This window comes from Triticum aestivum, chromosome 4A (assembly GCF_018294505.1).
Source record: "Triticum aestivum cultivar Chinese Spring chromosome 4A, IWGSC CS RefSeq v2.1, whole genome shotgun sequence".
Classification (NCBI taxonomy): Eukaryota; Viridiplantae; Streptophyta; class Magnoliopsida; order Poales; family Poaceae; genus Triticum; species Triticum aestivum.
Genome location: NC_057803.1, coordinates 212,323,357 through 212,346,478, shown reverse-complemented (window position 1 = coordinate 212,346,478; position 23,122 = coordinate 212,323,357). Strand labels below are relative to the sequence as shown.

The 23,122-nt window shown below is 44.1% G+C and overlaps 1 protein-coding gene across 3 annotated transcripts; it reads right to left on the bottom strand.

Annotated features, from left to right (window-relative positions):
• Window positions 1-3,149: 3,149 nt before the first annotated feature.
• On the bottom strand, window positions 3,150-15,534 carry LOC123085853 (ubiquitin carboxyl-terminal hydrolase 5). 3 transcript variants are annotated; one of them, XR_006440025.1, is made up of 14 exons: window positions 15,105-15,534; window positions 13,951-14,193; window positions 9,971-10,115; window positions 9,698-9,757; window positions 9,494-9,613; window positions 8,931-9,344; window positions 8,060-8,200; window positions 7,815-7,985; window positions 6,486-6,743; window positions 6,247-6,395; window positions 5,579-6,058; window positions 5,004-5,104; window positions 4,834-4,920; window positions 3,150-3,736 (listed from the first exon to the last, which is right to left on the bottom strand). XR_006440025.1 is itself a non-coding variant. In XM_044507567.1 (13 exons), exons 1-13 carry the CDS (start codon window positions 15,233-15,235, stop codon window positions 3,554-3,556), a joined length of 2,766 nt encoding a protein of 921 aa, XP_044363502.1. In that variant the 5' UTR covers window positions 15,236-15,533; the 3' UTR covers window positions 3,150-3,553. The 3 variants fall into 3 exon arrangements, 2 of the variants coding, with proteins under 2 accessions (XP_044363502.1, XP_044363503.1); XM_044507567.1 differs by having other exon boundaries at window positions 4,834-5,104; window positions 15,105-15,533; XM_044507568.1 differs by having other exon boundaries at window positions 4,834-5,104; window positions 9,518-9,613; window positions 15,105-15,533.
• Between the last annotated feature and the right edge of the window lie 7,588 nt (window positions 15,535-23,122).

Below are 23,122 nucleotides of genomic sequence, written 5' to 3'. Positions count from 1 at the left end.
TGGGGGAGCGCTGAACCTCGCGCATTGCCCATAGGAGGATGGTCGCCGGAGGGACGTTGAAGCCGGCGGGGAAGGCACGGAGCTTTTCAGCATCCGTCATCACCTTGACGAGACCGTGCGCATGGATCCTCATCATCTGAACACTTTGGAACCACCGCGTGATCTCCCTGTATTGCGCGCGTATCTCCTGGTTGTCGCCGGCCAGCTCTTCGACGGCCTTCTGCCAGCCGAGACTCTGGTCCATGGCGGCGGCGGTGGCGTGGTCGTCGAGACGCGTGTCTTGGGTGGTTGGTAGAGGAGAGTGGGGGAGGAGTGGGGTGTGTGAGAGGTGAGTGGGGAGGGACAATGGGAGGTTGCCACGTCTTAAAGCATGGGAAACCGAAATGACAATGGTATAATGCTACGCACGGTCGTCACACAGCGGCTGTAACGCACGCTAAACTGCATGGCCCACTATCTAATAATGTTAAGATAAGAAGGTGTACAACAAATCAATACTTCTATCCCATTGGCATTGCACGCAGCGTTATAAACCCCAGGTCCTGGGTTCGAGCCCCAGGCCATATTTTTTGGTTTTCCATTTTTTTTTGCACTACAGCAGTCAATCAGATTCGGTTAACTAGAACAGCAGCCAAAAAAATTCAGTTAACTAGAACTGGCCAATATGCACTAATCTTCATTCTACATTACTACCCCCCCCCCCCCTTGAGGAACTTCCCTCCAAATGTTAAGTTTACAAAAAGGGCAATGAATGCCACTGTTTTGCCACAAAAATAGGCAAAGCTTACCACTTGATGCCACTATTTGGCATCCTTAACAGGCCAGTCATTAAGTTACATCACTCTATGCCTTTACAAAAAATGTCACTAGCAATAGCCAGATAATCAGGGAGCAGGTGCATTGACATCTTCAGGAGGAGCATTGAGATCAGGTATTTGGCTAATCATGTCATCTCCAAACAGCAGCCAATATGCCCTCTCACCTGGAATACCTCCTCTCCCTGCAGTAGCTGGACCTGCACCTCTTCTTGTGCTTGTAGCTGGACCTGCACCTCTTTCTCTGCCTGTAGCTGGAGGTGCACCTCTTCCTCTCCCTGCATTTGGAGCTACTCCTCTTTCTCTGCCTGCATTTGGAGCTGCTCCTCTTCATGTGCCTGCATCTGGAGCTGCACCTCTTCCTCTGCCTGCATATGCATTTCTTTGTCTTTTACTTGCTCTTCCTGCAGTAGCAACTTCTTCTCTGTGAGCTACTTCTGTCCCATCAACTGAAACCTCTGAAATTGGATCTTCAACATTCACAGAAATGATGCTGTGAGTAGATGTTGCACTGCTTGCACCAACAATTGAGTTGGCCATTCTAACAAGACTTTCAGCAGATGGCATCTTCAATATCAAATCTTCTCTAAAATTGTTGATGAAGTCTGGATGGTCAACCATAATTGCAAGAACTTTATGCTAAGCACTAGCTGTGATAAGATGTTGCAAATCTTCATCACCTCTAATTATAACCAACCCATCTGAAATTGTTTTCTCAGGTAAGCACCAGTAAAGTATGTGCTCATTGGCAGGATATCCCAACCAATTTAGGTGCTCTTCTAAGACTGCATATGAAAATGTGCAAGCATCAAAATAGTCAAAGACCTCCAAAGAAGAGTTATGGTACTCTAGGGCACTGATAGGTCCATAGAAAATACCACCATATTCCGGCTCTAGTGTAAAGAAAGGAGTGTGAACACTCTATCCCATTGCTGAGTCACACACTGCATCCAAAAAGGTCAGAAATTCGGTGCAAAATTTAGTTAACTTCATATAACACTGACCAGTTAACTGCACAAATTCAGTTAACTGAATATAACACTGACAGTTCACTATGATTCGAAATCCAACACTACAGGGATTGTAAGCGAATCTACACAAAACAAAATACCAAATTCACATAAGAAATACAACATAGGGTGCTTCCACGCAACAGCACTATCTTCATGCCTGAAACCCAGAACTTTCTACATAAACCCTAGACTAAATGCATCGCTCAAAACCCTAGCTTGCTTTCATGGTAAGAATGTCACATTGCAAGATCAAAGCAATTCAGAACCTTGAATCTGCTTCCAAATCGCACGGATCCGGTGTACTAGGCCGTACTTGGCCGGGCACATACAAGAAAAGGAACATGGAAGAGGAGATGCAGGGCAGAGGACTGCTCGCCATAGTCTGGAGGAATGACAGCAGGCGGCCAGACTAGATGAGCGGAGGGAGGCGGCACTAGACCGCCAAAGAGCTCCGGCGAGGCAGCCATTGTTGCTGACGTTAGCAACAGCCACGCGTGCCCCGACAGGGGGAATGATGGAGAAGGGGGGCAAGTGGGGATAAGCTACAGGAGTTCCCATCGACATAATTGTTGCTGACGTCAGCAACAGCTGCGCATGCCCCGACAGGGAGAAGGATGGAGAAGGGGGGCGAGTGGGGATAAGCTACAAGAGTTCCCCTCGACATAATAAATTCAGGTGCTCCCCCGTTGCTGTCCAACCTGTACTGCGGGTTGATTATAAGGAACGGCAGGGGCTCTTTGCAAAAACGCACGCGCTGACCGGCTTGAGGCCAGTTCACTTGTCGCTTTGTGATTGGTCCAGAAACTAAGTTGCACATTGGGCACAAGTTCTGAAACTAGATAGGGTCGTTTTGCAAGTTTTAGGACCAAACCATCACATTGTGAGAAAGTTGAGGGACTTCCAATGCTTTTAACTCTTTTAGATACGAGAACTCCAACGTATCATTGCAATTTTGTAACCATCAGGTTTTACATTATGGGTTGAACTTTCGCCATCGATATTAACTAAGAAAATATGAGGTATATGCTAAAAAGGAATACTATAGGATTTGTATTCAAGAGATCTACCGTACAATTTTTGTGACATGCTAGTTTATATTTCATTTGCTAAACTTAAGATGTAGGTTTGACACAAAAGACAAGGGGTCCAATAAACCAAGACAAAGGGAGCAGAATTGCAGAAACGACAGCTTACTGTAAAAATAGGACTAGATAATAATAATTCAAGGGAAAAAAAAGAGTAATGCACCAACTTCTCCATGGCAAATTCACGGTTCCACAGATCAAAAAAAAAATTGTACCTCAAACAAGCATGACACAGGTAAAACAATGCCCTGTGGCATAGCATTAATGATAAAAACAGTAAGGTGTACACTAGCTACGTACATATAACTGAAATATAAAACTCTAATCAACTTGAACAAGGCGGTGCAACCTAATGGCCCATCTTTCATTTCTCTTCTAGGCAGAACTAGAAAGATGAACATGGCAAGCAAACCTACACTCTGTCCAAGCTATATAGCCGCAGCAATATCCACCTAGTTAACCATTCGCTATGTTCTCACCATTCCCCATCTGTATTGACAGCCAACTTCTAATGGTATTCCTCCCGTCCGCTGTATAGCCACAATATCCTATGGTCTCACACCGAAACCTTGCAATTCCACACACAAAAAAGGAACCCAAAGGGTTCTTCTAAAATTGCAAAGCTATGCAACAACTCAGATTATCTTTGGCTAGATCTGCGGCTTCGTTTCACACATGACTGGGTTCCATTGCTTGCTGCTCCATCTGCTTCTCTAACTCTTCTGTAGAACAGCACGTAAGCTGCACCTGACTTCACTTCTTCTTCATTGATGGCAGAAACATGGCTATCATCAAAATTGTACCACCTGTTCTCATCCAAGAGCTGCACAAAATACAACTCCCCATTAGACTTCTAGATTAGAGCCAACACACAGGCAAATAAATAGCTCTACAACACAATAAGTAGAACTAGGAACTCTGGAAGACAATGTGGTACTATAAGTTTCTATAACCAATTTCTCCTTTCTGACAATGCAGATTAAATGAATGTATGTGCTTAGGCAGCATAGCTAGCAAAGTCTGCTATATATCCAATAACGAGATTGAAAGAGCAACTAAGTAAGGGGGTGTTTGTTTCCAGGGACTTTTTTGTGTAGGGACTAGAAAAAGTCCCTCTTAGAGACTTTTTTACCAAACGGGAGGGACTTTTTAGGGACTAAACTAGGCATTTGGGACTAAATGAAGAAGACTCTCAAGGAGAGTCTTTTTTGGGACTTTTTGGGACGTTTCCAACAATGCCCCTCCATGCATTTAATGGCCCGCCACCCCATGGTGTTGTTTGATTGTTATTTTTCTATATACTAGGGGCAATATGGTCATTTAATAACCCCTAGGAAGGGACTAGGGACTTTTTAGTCTCTGCAAACAAACAGGGAGGGACTTTTTAGGGACTAGAGACTTTTTAGTTGGGACTAGAAAAAGTCCTAGGACTTATGAACCAAACAGGGCCTAAGCATTGCAGGAATAACTGCAGTTAAAGATAGAACACCAACAATTTAAAACAATGCATTAGTATGATACTTCGGCCCCTACTTCCAAATACATAAGGACATGCAATAACAAGTTGGAGGTCCTAAGAAGCTACCACTGGTGTCCTTCAGAGAAATAAACTGAAATTGCGGAAGCAATATTACTCCCTCTGTTTTTGTATACAAGGCCACTTTGTTTTCATGTCATACTTTGACTTATAATTTTGGTCGACAAAATATGGCTTATATGTCAACAAAAATGTATCATCGGAAGGTTATTTGAAATGTGTATCAAATGGCATGCTTTTTGTGGCATACAACTCACATTTCAATAAAATGGTCAAAGTTAGACATAAAAATATGAAGTGGCCTTGTATACAAAAACGGAGGGAGTAGAATTTGAGAAATTAACCTTTTTTAGAATAATTAAAAAAATGAAGTAGAAAATAACCTTTATGTAAGCAGTATAATGCCCACTCGCCATGCTGCCATAATGATTGCTAACAGCATACAGCTCATAAGTTTGACGCTGAGGTATCTTGTTAGCAATATAGTTTGTCAAATCCAAGTCATGTATTGGGAAATTAACAAAAGTTTCCAGCTTATGCTTAGTTGACCTACTAAATGAAAATCTCTTCAAATGAATAACTAACACTTCTGGTAGTCTCCATAAATCAAGCTTTTTACTAGCTTGCCTTTGCTCCTTGCACCTTGGACAGTACCTAATTCAATTAACATAACTCTGTTAAACTAAAATGTAAAATTAAAGTTCTAGGCACTTGAAAGGAACAGTTATAGCATGTGCCTGTTATAAGATATTTCTAATAATCTGTAATGGGCTAAAAGTGATGCTTTCAAGATCAGTGCACAGGAAAATAATATAACAACCATGCAGCGCCATTATTTTCTGCATCGAAGAGGACACTGATATTTTGATTTTCCAGTTCTTTCTCATTTACATAGATTCATATTTAGCAATGCAAGGTATCCATGAAAATACTAAATCCTAAGCCTACGAGTGAGATTATATCAAGTGAAATGCAAATGCAGATAACATAACTACTACTTGACATACTGTAACCCCTATGTTGACTGAAACTGAATATCAGCTAAGCTAGAGTTAGCAACACTTGCATGAACAACATATTTGCAAACATCAAAGGTATCTTCAGGGGGGGGCAGTATTGAATACTAACCACATTTCTTCAGGAACAAGTGGTTCTTCTCTCAAGAAAGCATCCAAGCATGCATAGAGTGAGAGAGGTTCACCACGGGTTCTCTTGGCGGGAGGAGCATACTTAAACACCTCTGGAAGGTGATGGTTTGTGTTCAACTTTTTAAGATCTAACTTGGACCAGTTGACAAAAATAACAGTTGCAACCGAAGACTGCGGAACCCTGATAACATAATCAGTTTGCTCAATCACTGTGTTGCTATCATCAATCAACTGTAGCTGAAATTTGCTGCTGTCGGTGTGATAGCTTTGTGTTCTTGTGGAAAGAGAACTTTGAACTGCCGAATGTTGTGCCACATGATTTCTGAACATGGGCACAAGCATTTTACGGGCCATCTCATGGATATCAGAACCGGTGACAGTTTCATTGCGAGATATTTGTGCAAGAAGAGGAACACCATATGGCTTCCAAGAGGTTGAGCTGCTATTGTTTCCAAGGTCCCTACAGAAGCAAAGCTATTATTTAAGAAGAATTTGATGCACAAGAAGTGCTTTCCCACTATTGCATGTTAACAGTTAATGGAAATGGCATATGTTGTGTTTGTTGTTATATACAGCAAGCAAGTTACTAAAGCTATCGCCCTAGCAGAATAAAAATGCAACTTATGTCTTTTTTGTCTCTTTGCTTACAAGTCTTCACGGCGATGCACAAATTGAACATAACTTGCCCTTTTTTCCAATCTTGGAAGCCTATAAACTGCCAGGTGATCATCATCTTTAATTGTAGAAAGCTGGAGCACTGGATCCTCGAGAATAAGATGGATCCTATGATTACGTATCTGCAAATACAATACAAAGAAAATAGATTTACTAACACGATGAAATACAGCAGCATATGCTTGTTAAAAAATGGGTATTTTGTAACAAACCTCGGCAATTAGAAGTCTCTCTTCATTTCTAAGCGAGCATGCGTTGCTGAGTGCTTGGATAAGGTCCCTGCACCTACCTTGCTTGGGTACACTTACAGTGTATGGTATTGGTGGAGCACTCCCATCACAAGTGAAAACCACAACAGTCATGCTCCGCGTTGAAGCAAATTGTAGAGGTAAGGAAAGATACATGAATGGGTCAAATGTCACTGAAACCTTTCCACATACTGGACAGACCAAAGTTGACTTGTACTGCCCCTGGAAATTAAAAGGTAACATTTAGCAAAAATACCTCTGCCCAGAAGTCAGAGATCAATACACCATAATTTCATGCTAGACGTCTCAACCTTGTACTATTTCACAAGGCTTTTTTAAGCGCTGGGCGCTGGGCGAGTGTTCCACCTGGCCTAGTGCAATGACAGCTTAAGAGGCGCCTATGCACGCTTAAGCATTTTGTACGCATAAGGCAGCAAGGGGCGGCTGGGTGCATTTTTCAGAGAATACAGGCTCTAAACTCTGCAACACTAGCCCAATAAGGCCCATTATGGAACCCTAGCTTGCAAACCCAATCCGAACCATGCTCTAATCTGAACCATCCGTCTATACTCCTCTGTCTCTTTCCCTTGCCTGATCCCCTTCCAGACACACACCAATGGTGGCGCTGCAGCTCCTCCACTGCCTACTCCCGTCCAGGCACGCGTCAATGGCGGCTGCAGCTCCTCCTCCGCAACTAAATCTGTTTCCCCACCTCAGTCCCTCTTTCCCCATAGCTGCCTCTCTTCCCCATGGTCGTCGCCTCATCAGCGCTGGAGTACCTTGTCAGCCGCCTAATTCACTGCCTAGGGCCAAAACAAGGCGTTTTACCTCCGCCTAGCGCCTAATCGTGCGCCTAGGAGCACCTAATTTTTCCACGATATTTCATTCTAGCAACATACTGCATTGGCTAGCAATGGAAAGCATTTGACCGTCAACAACATAAAACATAACAGCCAATAAGAGGACTGTCACATTTATTGCAGAACTCCCATCTCATACGCGGAAACAGTGGAGCATACATTAAACATGGGTGTCTTTCTGCTACCTTGCTGCATAGCAGAAACACAAAAACTGCAAGAACATGCACTAGCATCAGTTGTTTTTCCATGTCTGTTTTCACTATCATGGGGTCATCCAAATTTAATCAAAATATCACTTTAAACTGACAAAGGTACAAAAAATACATAACGACTGCAAGAAACTAAAACATGACCAGAAGGCCATGAACCACCTCTTTACAGCATCGAACAAAGCGATTCGTACAGATTTGGCCATTTGGGAGTTGAGACTAACCTGGCATACATCAACAATGATAGAATCATTTCTGGCAATGTGATTTGCCCAATACTCATCAGCAACCTCTTCATCTGATCGTCCCTCAGCATCTTTGGATTTTAAGTAAGGTCTATGTTTCACACGGTTCAAGTCTTCATGCAGTCCATCCAGGAGGAATGCCAACAGCTCCTGGAAGTATCAAGATACAGATTTTTGAGAAAAACTGCAGATGGATAAGGAGCTGTCTAACGAAAGAATCAAACCTGTGAATCGTGTTGGTTGTATCCACTGAACTGAGGTGCAAACCGAGACAACTTTGTTTTGAATGGTCGTGGAGACACTGGGGTGCGGCTAGGAGCCCAAAGTTTTCTCAGTAGCTCTCCAAAAGCTAATGCAAGTTCACCCTACAAGACTACCATCAGATCTCAGTAAAATTAATAGGACACATAGATGCAAATGATCATGAGGTCATAAAAAATATAGCCATTGTTACAAAAAGCAAAGTTATTTCTGTATTAACAAGCAACATTGATGCATTAAAACTTCAGCATGTTCCACAAACCTATTTATACCAACTGTAATGTGTAAAGATGTGAGATCTCAATGGAAATACACATGAGATTTTGTCTCTCCAGCAAATAAACTACTTCTGGTTTAAACACAACTATGTATGCAATAAAACTAGACAAAGCTGCTGTAACAACAGAAAGGGTGCACTCTGCCAGATGCGATGATGGTATACAGAAACACACAAATTTCATCCATATTTAAGATAAACTGACAAATTTGTTTTAGTGAAAAAATTATGAATCTGAACCACAATAAAGATGAAGGTACAGGAAACAATAAACGATAGCAGTAAGACTACAGTGGTGAAGGTACGCAATGCCCACAGAGATTCAAGGTAAAATTAACTGAATCTAAAAAATCTAAACAAGACGCAATTTTACTTCTGTAGCACATTCAGTATCTGACATTTTTATGGTTGTTACATCAACACTAACAAGTATTTCTTACAAATATAATCATGCTCACAAGTTATACTGAATGCATAACAGTATGTCCAGTTGCTTCACCAGATAAGGGCTAAGTAAAGCATCAAGATTTCAAGGTCGCGCTAGAGAGAGTACTTACCACCATACCCAGAGGATTGTGCCAATTAATTTCACAGTGGTAATCTTCACGAAAATATCTAGCAAACTCTGGTGTGTGCACAAGACATTGTACAGCACTGTTCATGAAACATGTGTTTCCCAAGTTAAGTAGCCCAGTAAGACCTGACGGAGATCCCCTGGTGGTCACACCAACAGTACCAGGAACATTATCCAAGTCACCACTGGAAGAGCGCAGGTACTGGCTTTGCATAAGACTCGAGCTGTAGCTTCTGGAACCATAACAGAGTGATGCTAAATTCTCATTTGAGAATCCTGATTTCGAAGCATCTGTCATCAAATAAGTTGATGCGCTTCCAAAATAATCTTCTTGGATCGAACTCATGCACGCACCATCCAAACTACCATTTGCATCAGTGGCGACTTCAACGAGAATCTGCCATAATAATATAAACATTTCGTAGTTAGGATCATTTACTCTGGAAACGGACAGACATAATTGCCCTACAAATTAGTGTCATTACCACCCAGCAGAAAGTGACAAGAAGTCAAAAAATATTTTTAAAACAGCTCACGACTACCAACAATGATGTAAAGTCCAGTTCTCACATCTTGATCCATTTGAATGTTGGCATCATCAAGAGTTTTCTCCAAGTTATCCATCAAAGCATGCTTTGTTCGACCATAGTAGTCCCAAATGCACACCTACCAATAACAACCATAATGAGTAAGCAAAACTTATACGTGCAGTAAAATCCATAGGAATAGACATTCGAATACAACAGCTACCTCATCTGGTACCAGATCAAAAACCTCACACGCCTTCTTACGGAGCTCATCAACTGTAACCTGCATGAATTTTCAGATTATAAGTTTTTACATTAATTCACAAGGGTTCATCTAGTCTACTTCTACAATGAGTAGTGTCATTACACGAATTCTACAGAAATGTTTCTGTATAAAGGATCTATCGTCTCATAATTTACATAATTCATTACTATGAATAAATGGAAATGAAATTATTTTATATATTTTACAGTGGACAAAGATATAAGGGCGTACCTTCTTGCTTATCCTTACTACAGCTTGCTCTCCTTTCGGCATCAGAAGTAACTGCAGACGTAAAGGATAAACTTCTATGGCTAGATCAGTTTGAGACAAGCCAGTATTGATTGCCTTTCTTGGTAGTGTTGGCCCTCCGCCATACCTGTTAACGGGTTTTGATAAAAATGAAAAGGTTAAGCTAAGTTAATATGAACAAGATTTCAAAGTTTACAGTGTCAAGCAAGCAAACGAAAAAATGGAAGCTCCGCTTGCCAGAGAAGATTTCAACTTCTTTTGTCGGATAGTTATCCACCACAGGCTGTGAAATATGTCGCTTCCAAAACAATCGTTCTACGGATAACAATGCCTTCTAACAACAACAACAACAACAAAGCCTTTAGTCCCAAACAAGTTGGGGTAGGCTAGAGGTGAAACCCATAAGATCTCGCAACCAACTCATGGCTCTGGCACATGGATAGCAAGCTTCCACGCACCCCTGTCCATAGCTAGCTCTTTGTCGATACTCCAATCCTTCAGGTCTCTCTTAACGGACTCCTCACATGTCAAAATCGGTCGACCCCGCCCTCTCTTGACATTCTCCGCACGCTTTAGCCGTCCGCTATGCACTGGAGCTTCTGGAGGCCTGCGCTGAATATGCCCAAACCATCTCAAACGATGTTGGACAAGCTTCTCCTCAATTGGTGCTACCCCAACTCTATCTCGTATATCATCATTCCGGACTCGATCCTTCCTCGTGTGGCCACACATCCATCTCAACATACGCATCTCCGCCACACCTAACTGTTGAACATGTCGCCTTTTAGTCGGCCAACACTCCGCGCCATACAACATTGCGGGTCGAACCGCCGTCCTGTAGAACTTGCCTTTTAGCTTTTGTGGCACTCTCTTGTCACAGAGAATGCCAGAAGCTTGGCGCCACTTCATCCATCCGGCTTTGATTCGATGGTTCACATCTTCATCAATACCCCCATCCTCCTGCAACATTGACCCCAAATACCGAAAGGTGTCCTTCCGAGGTACCACCTGGCCATCAAGGCTAACCTCCTCCTCCTCACAGCTAGTAGTACTGAAACCGCACATCATGTACTCGGTTTTAGTTCTACTAAGCCTAAACCCTTTCGATTCCAAGGTTTGCCTCCATAACTCTAACTTCCTATTTACCCCCGTCCGACTATCGTCAACTAGCACCACATCATCCGCAAAGAGCATACACCATGGGATATCTCCTTGTATACCCCTTGTGACCTCATCCATCACCAATGCAAAAAGATAAGGGCTCAAAGCTGACCCCTGATGCAGTCCTATCTTAATCGGGAAGTCATCGGTGTCGACATCACTTGTTCGAACACTTGTCACAACATTATTGTACATGTCCTTGATGAGGGTAATGTACTTTGCTGGGACTTTGTGTTTCTCCAAGGCCCACCACATGACATTCCGCGGTATCTTATCATAGGCCTTCTCCAAGTCAATGAACACCATATGCAAGTCCTTCTTATGCTCCCTATATCTCTCCATAAGTTGTCGTACCAAGAAAATGGCTTCCATGGTCGACCTCCCAGGCATGAAACCAAACTGATTTTTGGTCACGCTTGTCATTCTTCTTAAGCGGTGCTCAATGACTCTCTCCCATAGCTTCATTGTATGGCTCATCAGCTTAATTCCACGGTAATTAGTACAACTCTGAACATCCCCCTTGTTCTTGAAGATTGGTACTAATATACTCCGTCTCCATTCTTCTGGCATCTTGTTTGCCCGAAAAATGAGGTTGAAAAGCTTGGTTAGCCATACTATCGCTATGTCCCCGAGACCTTTCCACACCTCAATGGGGATACAATCAGGGCCCATCGCCTTGCCTCCTTTCATCCTTTTTAAAGCCTCCTTCACCTCAGACTCCTGGATGCGCCGCACAAAACGCATGCTGGTCTCATCAAAGGAGTCATTCAGTTCAATGGTAGAACTCTCATTCTCCCCATTGAATAGCTTGTCGAAGTACTCCCACCATCTATGCTTAATCTCTTCGTCCTTCACCAAGAGTTGGCCTGCTCCGTCCTCGATGCATTTGACTTGGCCAATATCCCTCGTCTTCCTCTCCCGGATCTTAGCCATCTTATAGATGTCCCTTTCACCTTCCTTCGTGCCTAACCATTGGTAGAGGTCCTCATATGCCCGACCCCTTGCTTCACCAACAGCTCGCTTTGCGGCCTTCTTCGCCATCTTGTACTTCTCTATGTTATCTACACTCCTATCCAGGTATAGGCGTCTGAAGCAATCTTTCTTCTCTTTAAGCGCCTTCTGGACATCATCATTCCACCACCAGGTATCCTTATCTTCGCTTCTCCTTCCCCTGGACACTCCAAACTCCTCCGAGGCCACCTTACGAATGCAAGTCGGCCATCTTCATCCACACATTGTCCGCATCCCCTCCCTTCCTCCCAAGGGCCCTCCTTAAATACCCTCTCCTTGAACACCTGAGCTACCTCCCCCTTGAGCTTCCACCACTTCGTTCTAGCGACCTTGGCACGCTTATCCCGCTGGACACGAATCCGAAAGCGGAAGTCAGCAACCACCAGCTTATGCTGGGGTACAACACTCTCCCCAGGTATCACCTTACAGTCTAGGCACGCACGCCTATCTTCTCTTCTCGAGAGGATGAAATCAATCTGGCTAGAGTGTTGGCCACTACTAAAAGTCACCAGATGTGATTCTCTCTTTCTAAAGAGGGTGTTAGCTACAATCATGTTGTAGGCTAGAGCAAAGCTTAAGACATCTTCTCCTTCTTGATTCCTGATGCCATAGCCAAAGCCCCCATGCGCCCCTTCAAAACCTGTGTTAGATGTACCCACGTGGCCATTGAGGTCTCCTCCTATGAAGAGCTTCTCACCAATCGGTACACTCCTAACCATGTCTTCCAAGCCTTCCCAGAACTCCCTCTTGGTGTTCTCATTGTGGCCTACTTGCGGGGCATATGCGCTGATAACATTGAGAACCAAGTCCTCAGCTACCAGCTTGACCAGGATAATCCGGTCCCCACGTCTACCACTCCATACTTGAGGCTCTTGTTGATCAAGATGCCTACGCCATTTCTGTTTGCAGCCGTCCCCGTGTACCACAGCTTGAAGCCAGTATCCTCCACCTCCTTCGCCTTCTGTCCTCTCCATTTGGTTTCTTGGACGCAAAGGATATCAACACCTCTCCTCACTGCTGCATCAACTAGCTCCCGAAGCTTCCCTGTCAGAGACCCTACGTTCCAGCTACCTAAGCGAATCCTCCTAGGCTCGGCTAGCTTCCTTACCCTTCGCACTCGTCGAGTCAAATGCGAAGACCCTTGCTCATTTTCCACTACATCCGGGCGCCGATGTAGCGCGCCACTAAGGATGCGACGACCCGATCCTCGCTCACTTGCCACCGTATCCGGATCAAGATACGGCACGCCACTTGGGGGGTGACGGCCCGGCCCTTGCCCATTTTCCACCACACCCGGGTTCCGATGTGGCGCGTCGCTGAGAGGGTTACGCCCCAACGAAAATCTTTTGGGTAGATAACAATGCCTTCTGTTCTCAAGAATTTGCGCGACTAGGATATTGTGACCAAAAACCATTTGTTCACCAGTATCTTCATACAATCATTTTAGAAAGAAATATATTTGGTTATGTAACAAATAGTTGAGTCAAAAAGGGAGTCATAATATAACTTTCTAATATAATGAACCGAAGTTTGATGCTTCACTTAGCATGACAAATAAAGTGAATGAATTTAGTTTACAGTAATACAGGTAAATGGACTGACTGTAAACAGCCCGATGAACAATTAATCCATAGAATCAAATAAGGTGGCACAAGAGCGATAGGTCCATATTTTCAGACAGAGACACGTTGCTTTGTTGCTACCACAAGAAAAACAGTATCACGTAATTAAATGCACAGTGGCATTAGATTCTCGGAATCAGATTCGCATTCTGCACAAACGAGACATACCAACCATGCAGCTTTTCCCAGACTTGCTGAGGGAGCAATATATAATCACGGCCTTCAACCAAGGTATCATGTAGCTCAATCTGCATGTCGGAGACTTCAGATGCCATTTCATCCAACAAATTTGTATTGTCAATAGCTCCTGGCCTTCTAGGAGTATTTGAACCAAACTCATGATGATGAGAACCATTACTTGGTACACCAGCCAAATCTTGAATAACATAATCAATCCAACTTTGCCACCACCTATTTGAGTCAACCAAGAAACATATATGTCTAAGATCCAAAAGAAGAATACAAAAATGACACAGCAGGTCAGGATCAGTCAAACATAAGATGTGAATGCTATGTAAATCTGTATTTCAGATGACGCCTACAGAAACATAGTTTCGATGACATCTATCTACACTGTACAGCCAAGTATTACCTCCGTCCCAAAAATCTTGTCTTAGATTTGTCTAGATACAGATGTATCTAACACTAAAACGTGACTGGATACATCCATATCTAGATAAATCTAAGACAAGAACTTTGGGACGGAGGGAGTACATAACACACAAATCAAAGGAACAGCTAAAGCAATTGTATATCAGAATGAAAGTTGTCAGAAGCTACCTGTCATTCAGCAAGGGTATAATCTCATATGTTATATAGGCATCTTACAAGCAGCCTAAACTATACTAATGTCGGAATAACATGACAACAGATCAGAAGATAGCTAACGCAAAAAATTGGGTGCTGGCCAAGATTGAAAAGGTAATAAAATGAACCAGCTCACAACGGATTGCCAGGTCATAAAATGTTCAAACTAGCAATCTTGCACACTATAGGACACCAGTACCAGACTAAAAATCCTGCCAGTAGCACTAAAAGCAAGGAGCGCCTCCCTCGAATCTGCAGCAACTATGCACCCTAGACGGACAAATCCAGCAGCAACTAGCACCGGCAAGAATCACCAAATCCAGCTCCTGTCCTCATCCAATATACCTCAAATCGCTCTCCATAAGGACCTTCCGTCCACCCAAACAGTAGCAGCAAATGAATCTAAAAGAAACAGTATCCATCCTTGCGCACAGCGTCCCTCAAAACAAAGCGAGAGACAGACGGCTGAACCCGAGACCGGATCGAGAAGCGGGAGAAGGAAGCGGGCAGGGGACCTGTTTGTGATGAGGAAGAAGATGTCACCCTCCTTGGCGTGGGCCTCCGAGGCGGCGGTGATATCTCGGATGAGCGCCATCTCCTCCTCCGCGGGAAGCTCCGGTGCCGGCTCCGACTCAGTAGTCTCCATCGCCGACGCCGGCGAGGAGCCCTCGGGCTAGGGTTAGGGTTGGGTTCGGCTTTTCCTCGGGCGCCGCGGGTCGAAGCAAAAGGTTCGGCTTCTGGGGACGCTTTTGTTTTATGGGAGTAGAGTGGAGGCGGCGGCGGCGGCGGCGGCGGTGAACGGCTATGGCTACGGCGAGCGATGGTCGTGGAGAAGCGGAACTGGTTGCCTTTTTTTTCCCGGCCTCCAGCGAGCGAACATTTGGTCTGGTCACTGAGGTTGAGGGCGTGTTTGGTTGCCCGTCCACCCCACGCTGGCTCAATGAGGGCAACTCCAATCGCACAACCCTAAATGGTCCGTTTGTATTCGTTTGGAGATGAACGGAAAAAGCAGGCCCTCCAAGTTTCAATGCGCGGCCGCGAATAGACCGTCGTCCATTTTCTGTCCGTTTTTAACTCATTTCCATCCCAATTTTGAGTCGAGTTTGCGGCCGAATGAACACGTGCGGACGCGAGCAGCGCATGCCCTTGTCCTGCCCTAGCCCGCTGAGGGAGTCCTGGATTAAGGGGTCATCAGGCGTCCGGCCTGTGTGACATGGGTCGGACTAATGGGCTATGAGATACAAGACAGAAGACTCTCTTCTGTGTTCGGATGGGACTCTCCTTGACGTGGATGGCAAGCCTGGCGTTCGGATATGAAGATTCCTTTCTCTGTAACCGAGTTTGTACAACCCTAGTCCCCTCAGGTGTCTATATAAACCGCAGGGTTTAGTCTGTAGAGGGAATCATAATCTGACAAGCTAGACTTCTAGGATTTTAGCCATTATGATCTCGTGGTAGATCAACTCTTGTAATCCTCATACTCATCAATAACAATCAAGCAGGACGCAGGGTATTACCTCCATCGAGAGGGCCCGAACCTGGGTAAAACTCCATGTCGCATGTCTCCTATTACCATCAACCTTAGACGCACAGTTCGGGACCCCCTACCCGAGATCCGCCGGTTTTGACACCGACACCCGCCCGTCACGGACACAGACCCTCCCTTCTCTTCCTATACCTCCCTTCGCCCCCCGACATTGTCGCCGCCACCACCCTCCTCGGTCGTGTCGTCTTCCACAAGGGTCGTTCCAACCACCACCACGCCATGCCATAGTTGTCTCTGCACCGACGTTCTGGAAAGCATTTTGTCAGCGTTCTCCTTGTTACCGGTGGGAGAGAAACTACGGCCGCTGGCATTGCCCGTCGTCCCCAACCTCTTCCGGTCGGCCATTCGTTGCCACAGGGAACCCACCAGCACCACCGACCCCAAAACCTTGCTTTGCTTCCTGCGAGGGGAGCGGGACGTGCACTATCCAGTTGCGCCTCCAGCACGACCGCAAGGTGTTCGACGGTTTGCTCACAAGGTACAATGGATAGCGGTGATGAGTTTTTGCTTATCGGATGATTCGTCCTCCGATAATGAAGAGTTGGTGGCTACGTGGGCCGTACATGAACACATTAGTAGGAAGTGGCCTCGGTTCAGGGGATCAATCCCCGGCCATGCTCCGCAATAGGAAGAAAGGCCATACCCTTCTCTATGTCGTAATAAGACTATTCGTGCAAACAATTTTCAACTGGATTATAATAAAACTATTTGATATTATTTTTAATTCGATTCGGTTGTAATAAGACTATTTCGGACGTGCAACTATTGCCATGTTTAATTTTGAATATTTGTTTATATTCTCGAACGAACGAGATGCGACCGAAATGCGACCGTGCATTGGGCGCACGGTCGGCGCATCCACAAATCCGGGCAGACACGACCCCATTGTCATCCCCAAACGGACGAAAAACGGACGTTCGTTTGGTGTCATGCGTTGGAGTTGCCCTCGGGCTCAATGAAGAGTATAAACAACCTAAAAGCCAACATCTACAATTTGTTTGGTTGCATGTATCTTGATTACTTGCATTAGGGGGTAGCTTTATGCACGTTGTTTGGTTGCCTGCATTGTTTCAACTCACACATAAGCATGTTGTTTGATTGCATACAGGATGCTGAAAGTGTGTTATATCGACTAGAGGGGGGTGAATAGACGATTTTTATGAAATTCTTCACTGAGGAATTTGCCGATGAGGAATTCTTTACTGTATTCCTTAGCGAAGAACTACTAGCAGCGGAATAAATACTCAAAGGTAAACATAACAGAATACAAGCATAGTCGTCATGATAAAATGAAGACAGACACAGAGTACAGGAAGCGTAATCACAGGATAACACAGGATGAAGACAAACAGACTAAAAAAATTGAACTGAGGAAATTGAGAAAGTCTTCAGTCAAAGTCTTCAAACACAGATATGAACAAACATACAGCATAGTTATGAGGAAATGAAAGAGTTGAGAAAATAAAACCAGTAAGCTCGGTGAAGACAATGATTTGGTAGACCAGTTCCAACTGATGTCTCAGTTGTACGTCTGGTTGGAGCGGCTGAGTATTTAAACTCGAGGACGCACAGTCCCGGACACCCAGTCAAGGACACTTAGTCCAAGACACCCAATCCTCACTGTATTCTCCTTGAACTAAGGTCACACAGACCTCGTCCAATCACTCGTGGTAAGTCTTCAAGCGACTTCCAAACCTTCACAAACTTGGTCACCCGGCAATCCACAATTCCTCTTGGATGCTCTAGACCATGACGCCTAACCGTCTAGAAGAAGCACAGTCTTCAAAGGTAACAAGCGTCGGATCCACTCAGGATCAATCTCTTCAGTGATGCTCAATCACTTGGGGTTTGTAGGTGTTTGGGTTTTGGGTTTTTGGTTTTTCCTCACTTGATGATTTTCGCTCAAAGTCCTCGGAGGATGGGTTGCTCTCAAATGACAAGTGTCGGTTTCTCTCGGAGCAGCCTTTCCCAACTAGTGGTTGTAGGGGGCGGCTATTTATAGCCTAGGGAGCAACCCGGCATGATAAGACATAAATGCCCTTCAATGATATGACGTTTAGGTGGATAGATATTTTGGAACAGCTGGCGCATAGCACAGCAACGGGCGGAATTTTGAGTACCAAAATCCTCAGGGCTATCATGTTCCTCACTGTGTAGGCAATCCGCACTGGCGAATTCCTAACTCCTCAGTCAGGACAAATTCCTCAGAGACCAGAAGAACTTCGTCTCTGTCACTGAAGAAATTGACTGAACTGTATGAGATTTCCAATGGCTTCACTCGAAGGGATTGGTAGGTGTAGGATTTTGAGTTGAGCATCACATGGAAATTTTTCCTTAGTATTTCCTCGACCCCCTTTAACAGTACGGTGTTTCCTATGACTCAAGAAAGAGAAAAACAAAACTATGAAAACGAAAGTCTTCAAGCTTCATATTCCTCGCATGAATATCAAGTCTTCACGGACACACCAATTTCTTCACTTTCAAAGTCTTCATGAAAGTCTTCAGAAATACCAAAATCTTCAGTCGAAGATATTCATTTTTAGGGGTCGACTTTTCCTGTAAATATCAAACTCCTCATAGACTTATAGACCTGTGTACACTCACACACGCATTAGTCCCTTAACCTATAAGTCTTCAATACACCAAAATCACTAAGGGGCACTAGATGCACTTACAGGTGCGAGGTGTGCTAATCTTGCACCCTATGTGGTGAGGTTATCTTACACACGATCATAACTACCACACCAACACCACAACACTACAATGGCGACGAACTCACGATGATGATCAAAGTCTTCACCCCAAATTGTGGTGCCGTCTTGCCAACTTCAACCTTGCATGCCTGCTTTCGCACAAATTTGGCGTAAGCATCTTCTGTCGCCTGCCTAGTCTTAAACCCTTTGTGGCTGTTGTCGTTGTACCCTGAAACTTGTTGGTTGCGAGCTTCCCATGAACTGTAAACCCCTAGTGCTCTCCCAACGAACACCGCGTACCGCTTGTTCTAGCAGTGCATAAAGAGCAACAGCTGGAGTAGCAAGCAATAGAGCAATCAAGCAGCAAGTAAGCAATCAAGCAGAAAGTAGTGGAGCAATCAAGCAGCAAGTAAGCAATCAAGCAGAAAGCAATGGAGCAATCAAGCAGCAAGCAATAGAGAACTACTAAGCATGCATGATCATATGGCATAACAATTTCAACCTAGCACTATTACAGTGTCATCCTTATACGTCTCCAACGTATTTATAATTTTTTATTGTTCCATGATGTTATATTATCATTCTTGGATGTTCTACAATCATTTTATAGCAACTTTATATCATTTTTGGGGACTAACCTATTGACATAGTGCCCAGTGCCAGTTGCTATTTTTTGCTTGTTTTTTTACTTCACGGAAAATCAATACCAAACAGATTCCAAACACGGCGAAACTTTTTGTAGAATTTTTCTAGGCCAGAAGACACACGATGGGCCAAATAAGTACCAGAGAGGTGCCCCGAGGGGGCACACCTAGGGGCCCTGGAGTGCCCTGGTGGGTTGTGCCCACCTCGGTGGCCTCCCGCACCACCTCTTTGCTCTATAAATACCCTAATATTTCAGAAACCCTAGGGCAGTCAACAAAAAACAATTCTAGCCGCCGTAAATTCCAGAAACCACAGATCCAATCTAGACACCATCACCGAGGGTGTCGTGGATTTGTCACGACAGATGTCCTTAGTGTGAGGACTTAGTCGTGAGGCCAACACATCTATGTGGTAGCTTTAGAGGGGTTGAGCGGGACGAGAGACGCGAGGTTTTACCCAGGTTCGGCCCCTCACGGCAGAGGTAAAAGCCTACATCCTACTTCATTGATATTGATGATGATGATCACAATTACAAGGGTGCTCTATCTTGAGAGCTATTGACTTGTTTGTCTAAATCTAACTTGTGAAACTTGTCCCTCTTGGGGTGCCCTGGCCCTCCTTATATAAGTTGGAGGGGCGGGTTACATGACTAGTCCTAGTAGGATTAGGACTACTCTATTACAAGAGGAGTCCAAGTCTTGCTTCCTTTGTAGGAGAATATTCCTTATGCCTTTCATCTTAAGCCGACCTACCATAACGTAAGCCAGCCTTCTGGGCCTTGAGCCTTCTGGGCCTCCGGGTCTTGTCGGTCCTCTAACTCGCCTATCGGGTCACCAATGCGTCACCTGGTTCGGCCGGGTCATCAGTGAGTGGAGAGATCCGAGCGGGTCACTTAGTGAGTCGCCAAGTCAGGGCGGGTCACTAGTGAGTCGCCAAGTGCGGCCGGATCATACATCCGGCCGGGTCATACCGCGGGGTATATCCCCGACATTAGCCCCCAGTTTAGCTTGGATTTATCCATGGTAAACTTATCCTGCAAAACAAACACAAGAACAAATTTGACAGGTTGTGCTCCGGGTTAACAGTTCTTGAAAGCCGATACCTGATCACCCTTAAGTCCTTGTTATTTCCTCCTTCTGGAAAGTCCGGGTCAATAGACCAGCTTCATAATCAATTTGCTGACATTGGTTTCTCACAAAAATATTGTGAAGAATAATTTACTTGATTCAGCTCCCAATGCTTAAAACTATTGGCCTTGAAATACTTATCTGATTTTCAGCCGGCTTGAAGATGTAGATCTTGCCAATGTATGATTACCAAAATTGCCGGGTTATAAACAGATGATGCCGAGTCATAATTGTTGCCGACGCCGGGTCATAATTATTGGTGACACCGAGTCATGATTGTTGCAGACACCGGGTCAATCTGGTTTGCTAAAAACTGAGAATTTGAAGATATTTTCCCTTATATCCATATTACTTGTAGCCCCCAAGTCTTGAGCAGAGCAAAGTGATGACTTAAGACTTGCTTCAATATAAATACTACCACTTGAAGAAATCCAGGCTGTTCATCTCAGTCACCAGTCAAAACTGAATATTCCATATATGTAGCCCCCAAGTGCCGGGTTGTCATGCTTGCAGCAACCTGGGACTTGTAATTGCCTTATGCTCATAAAAATTTCAACTAGTGTAGATCCCAAGGACCGGGTCATTATGCAATAATGAGTAGGGACTTTATAGATATGATCATGTAAACTTGAACAACAATGTGTAGCCCCCAAGGACCGGCTTAGTAAGATAATACTGAGCTAGAACTTCATTGAAAATAACATTATATGATGTAACTTCCACCATGGGGCTTGAACCCACGTCCACAAGGTTAAGAGCCTTGTGCTCTACCAACTGAGCAATGGATCCTTCAATATAATGGATTAAAACTTGTGTACCTTGAATTTTTGACAGAAGCAATTGGCAGCCCCCAAGGGCCGGCTCATTACAATGTGATGAGTCGGGTCTTCAATAAGGCGAGTTAAGAATGACTTTGCATTAGCCCCCAAGTGCCATGGTGCATGCTGGCAGTGACATGGGACTTATGTTTTTGATGTAATCTCAATCTGAATAATGTAGCCCCCAAGTGTCGGGTCATAAGCCTGCATCGACTCGAGACTATTCCTTTCATTGTAGAATAAATCATATCCATTGATAAATAATAGCCATTGCGCTGAAGCGACTTTGAAAACCTTAATCATAATACTGGTTATTGATAACCATAATAAAAATCCAGCCATGTTGGCTATTAAAGATTTGAATAATATAACCCATTTTGAAAACCGGTTCCTGCAATATAAACCAGTATATCCATGCATATATGATGCATGCTATGCTGATGCAATGATAATGCAATGTATGATGATGATGTATGATGATGCAATGTATGTGTATGATAACAGAATACTTCAATAAAACTAGCATGATAGCCATTGGAGTATCCTCGCTTTCTGTAAGTCGGCTCTCACATGACCCAATCGATGTTTGAACCTGGATAAGTCCAGATATGACTTATCGAGAGTACACGAGGTCGGAGTAGCATCAAGCAAACAGGCAGGTTTAACCAAGTTTCAATGAAGGCGGCTTAGTAGCATGGGTTCATCCTCGCTATCTGTAAGCTGTGCCCTCACATGGCAATCCAGCGTTTTAACTTAACAAGTTCAGATAGAACTGTTAAGAGTTCGGTGGGTCAATCAGGATTACCTGATGGAGAAGCAGCTGACCTATAGGCAGGATGACCCGAAAGGGTTACGTCCTCTTTGGTGAATACACCTATGTTTGGACAAGATAACCCCATCAAGAGGGTAGTAACGCTATGTTCTCTTTGGTGAATACACCTATGTTTGAACAGGAAGCCCCCAAGTGACATATTCGGTCAAGAGGGTAGTAACGCTATGTTCTCTTTGGTGAATACACCTACTTTTGAATAGGAAGCCCCCAAGTGACTTGTAAGTGCGGCGTATGAGCCGATCAAGAGGGGTATTCACAGCTATGCTCAATGAGCAGGAAGCCCCCAAGTGACCATAATAAGATAAGTCCATAAGTCAGGATACCCATGTTTGAACCACGCATCATAGCTGCAAGTTCTCTTTCACAACCTTTAATTTTTTTCTGAGAACTCGAACTTTGCAAGAGATAAATTCTTTTGAGCCAGAATTTTAAACCGGATATTGAGAGCTTCAGCGCGTTGTGGGAGACAGATTTCCCTTGAGCCGGATTTTGAACCGGAATCCTTCTTTTTAAGCCGGAAATTTTCTGACGGTCTTTTAAATTTTCACCAATAGGGCAGTGGCCTCCGGGGCCAGGTTATTTTTCCCTTCAATGACCCAGAGTTCTTGAATTCACTGAAAACCAACAACATTTGCTGAGTCATGTCATCGTAGCCCCCGAATCTTAAGACGACTGAAGGAGTTGTCTTGAGATTCTCCATATTTGACCGTGATATAAACCGGTATGAGTCATTCAATAGCTTAGTGATATAATAGTCCCTTTTGCAGTAAACAACTTGTCCTGCATTAGAGAGCTTGCAATCGAGAGTAATTGCTCTTTTAAAGAAAGTAATATGTAGTATAAAAACATACTGGATGGATTTCACCTGATAT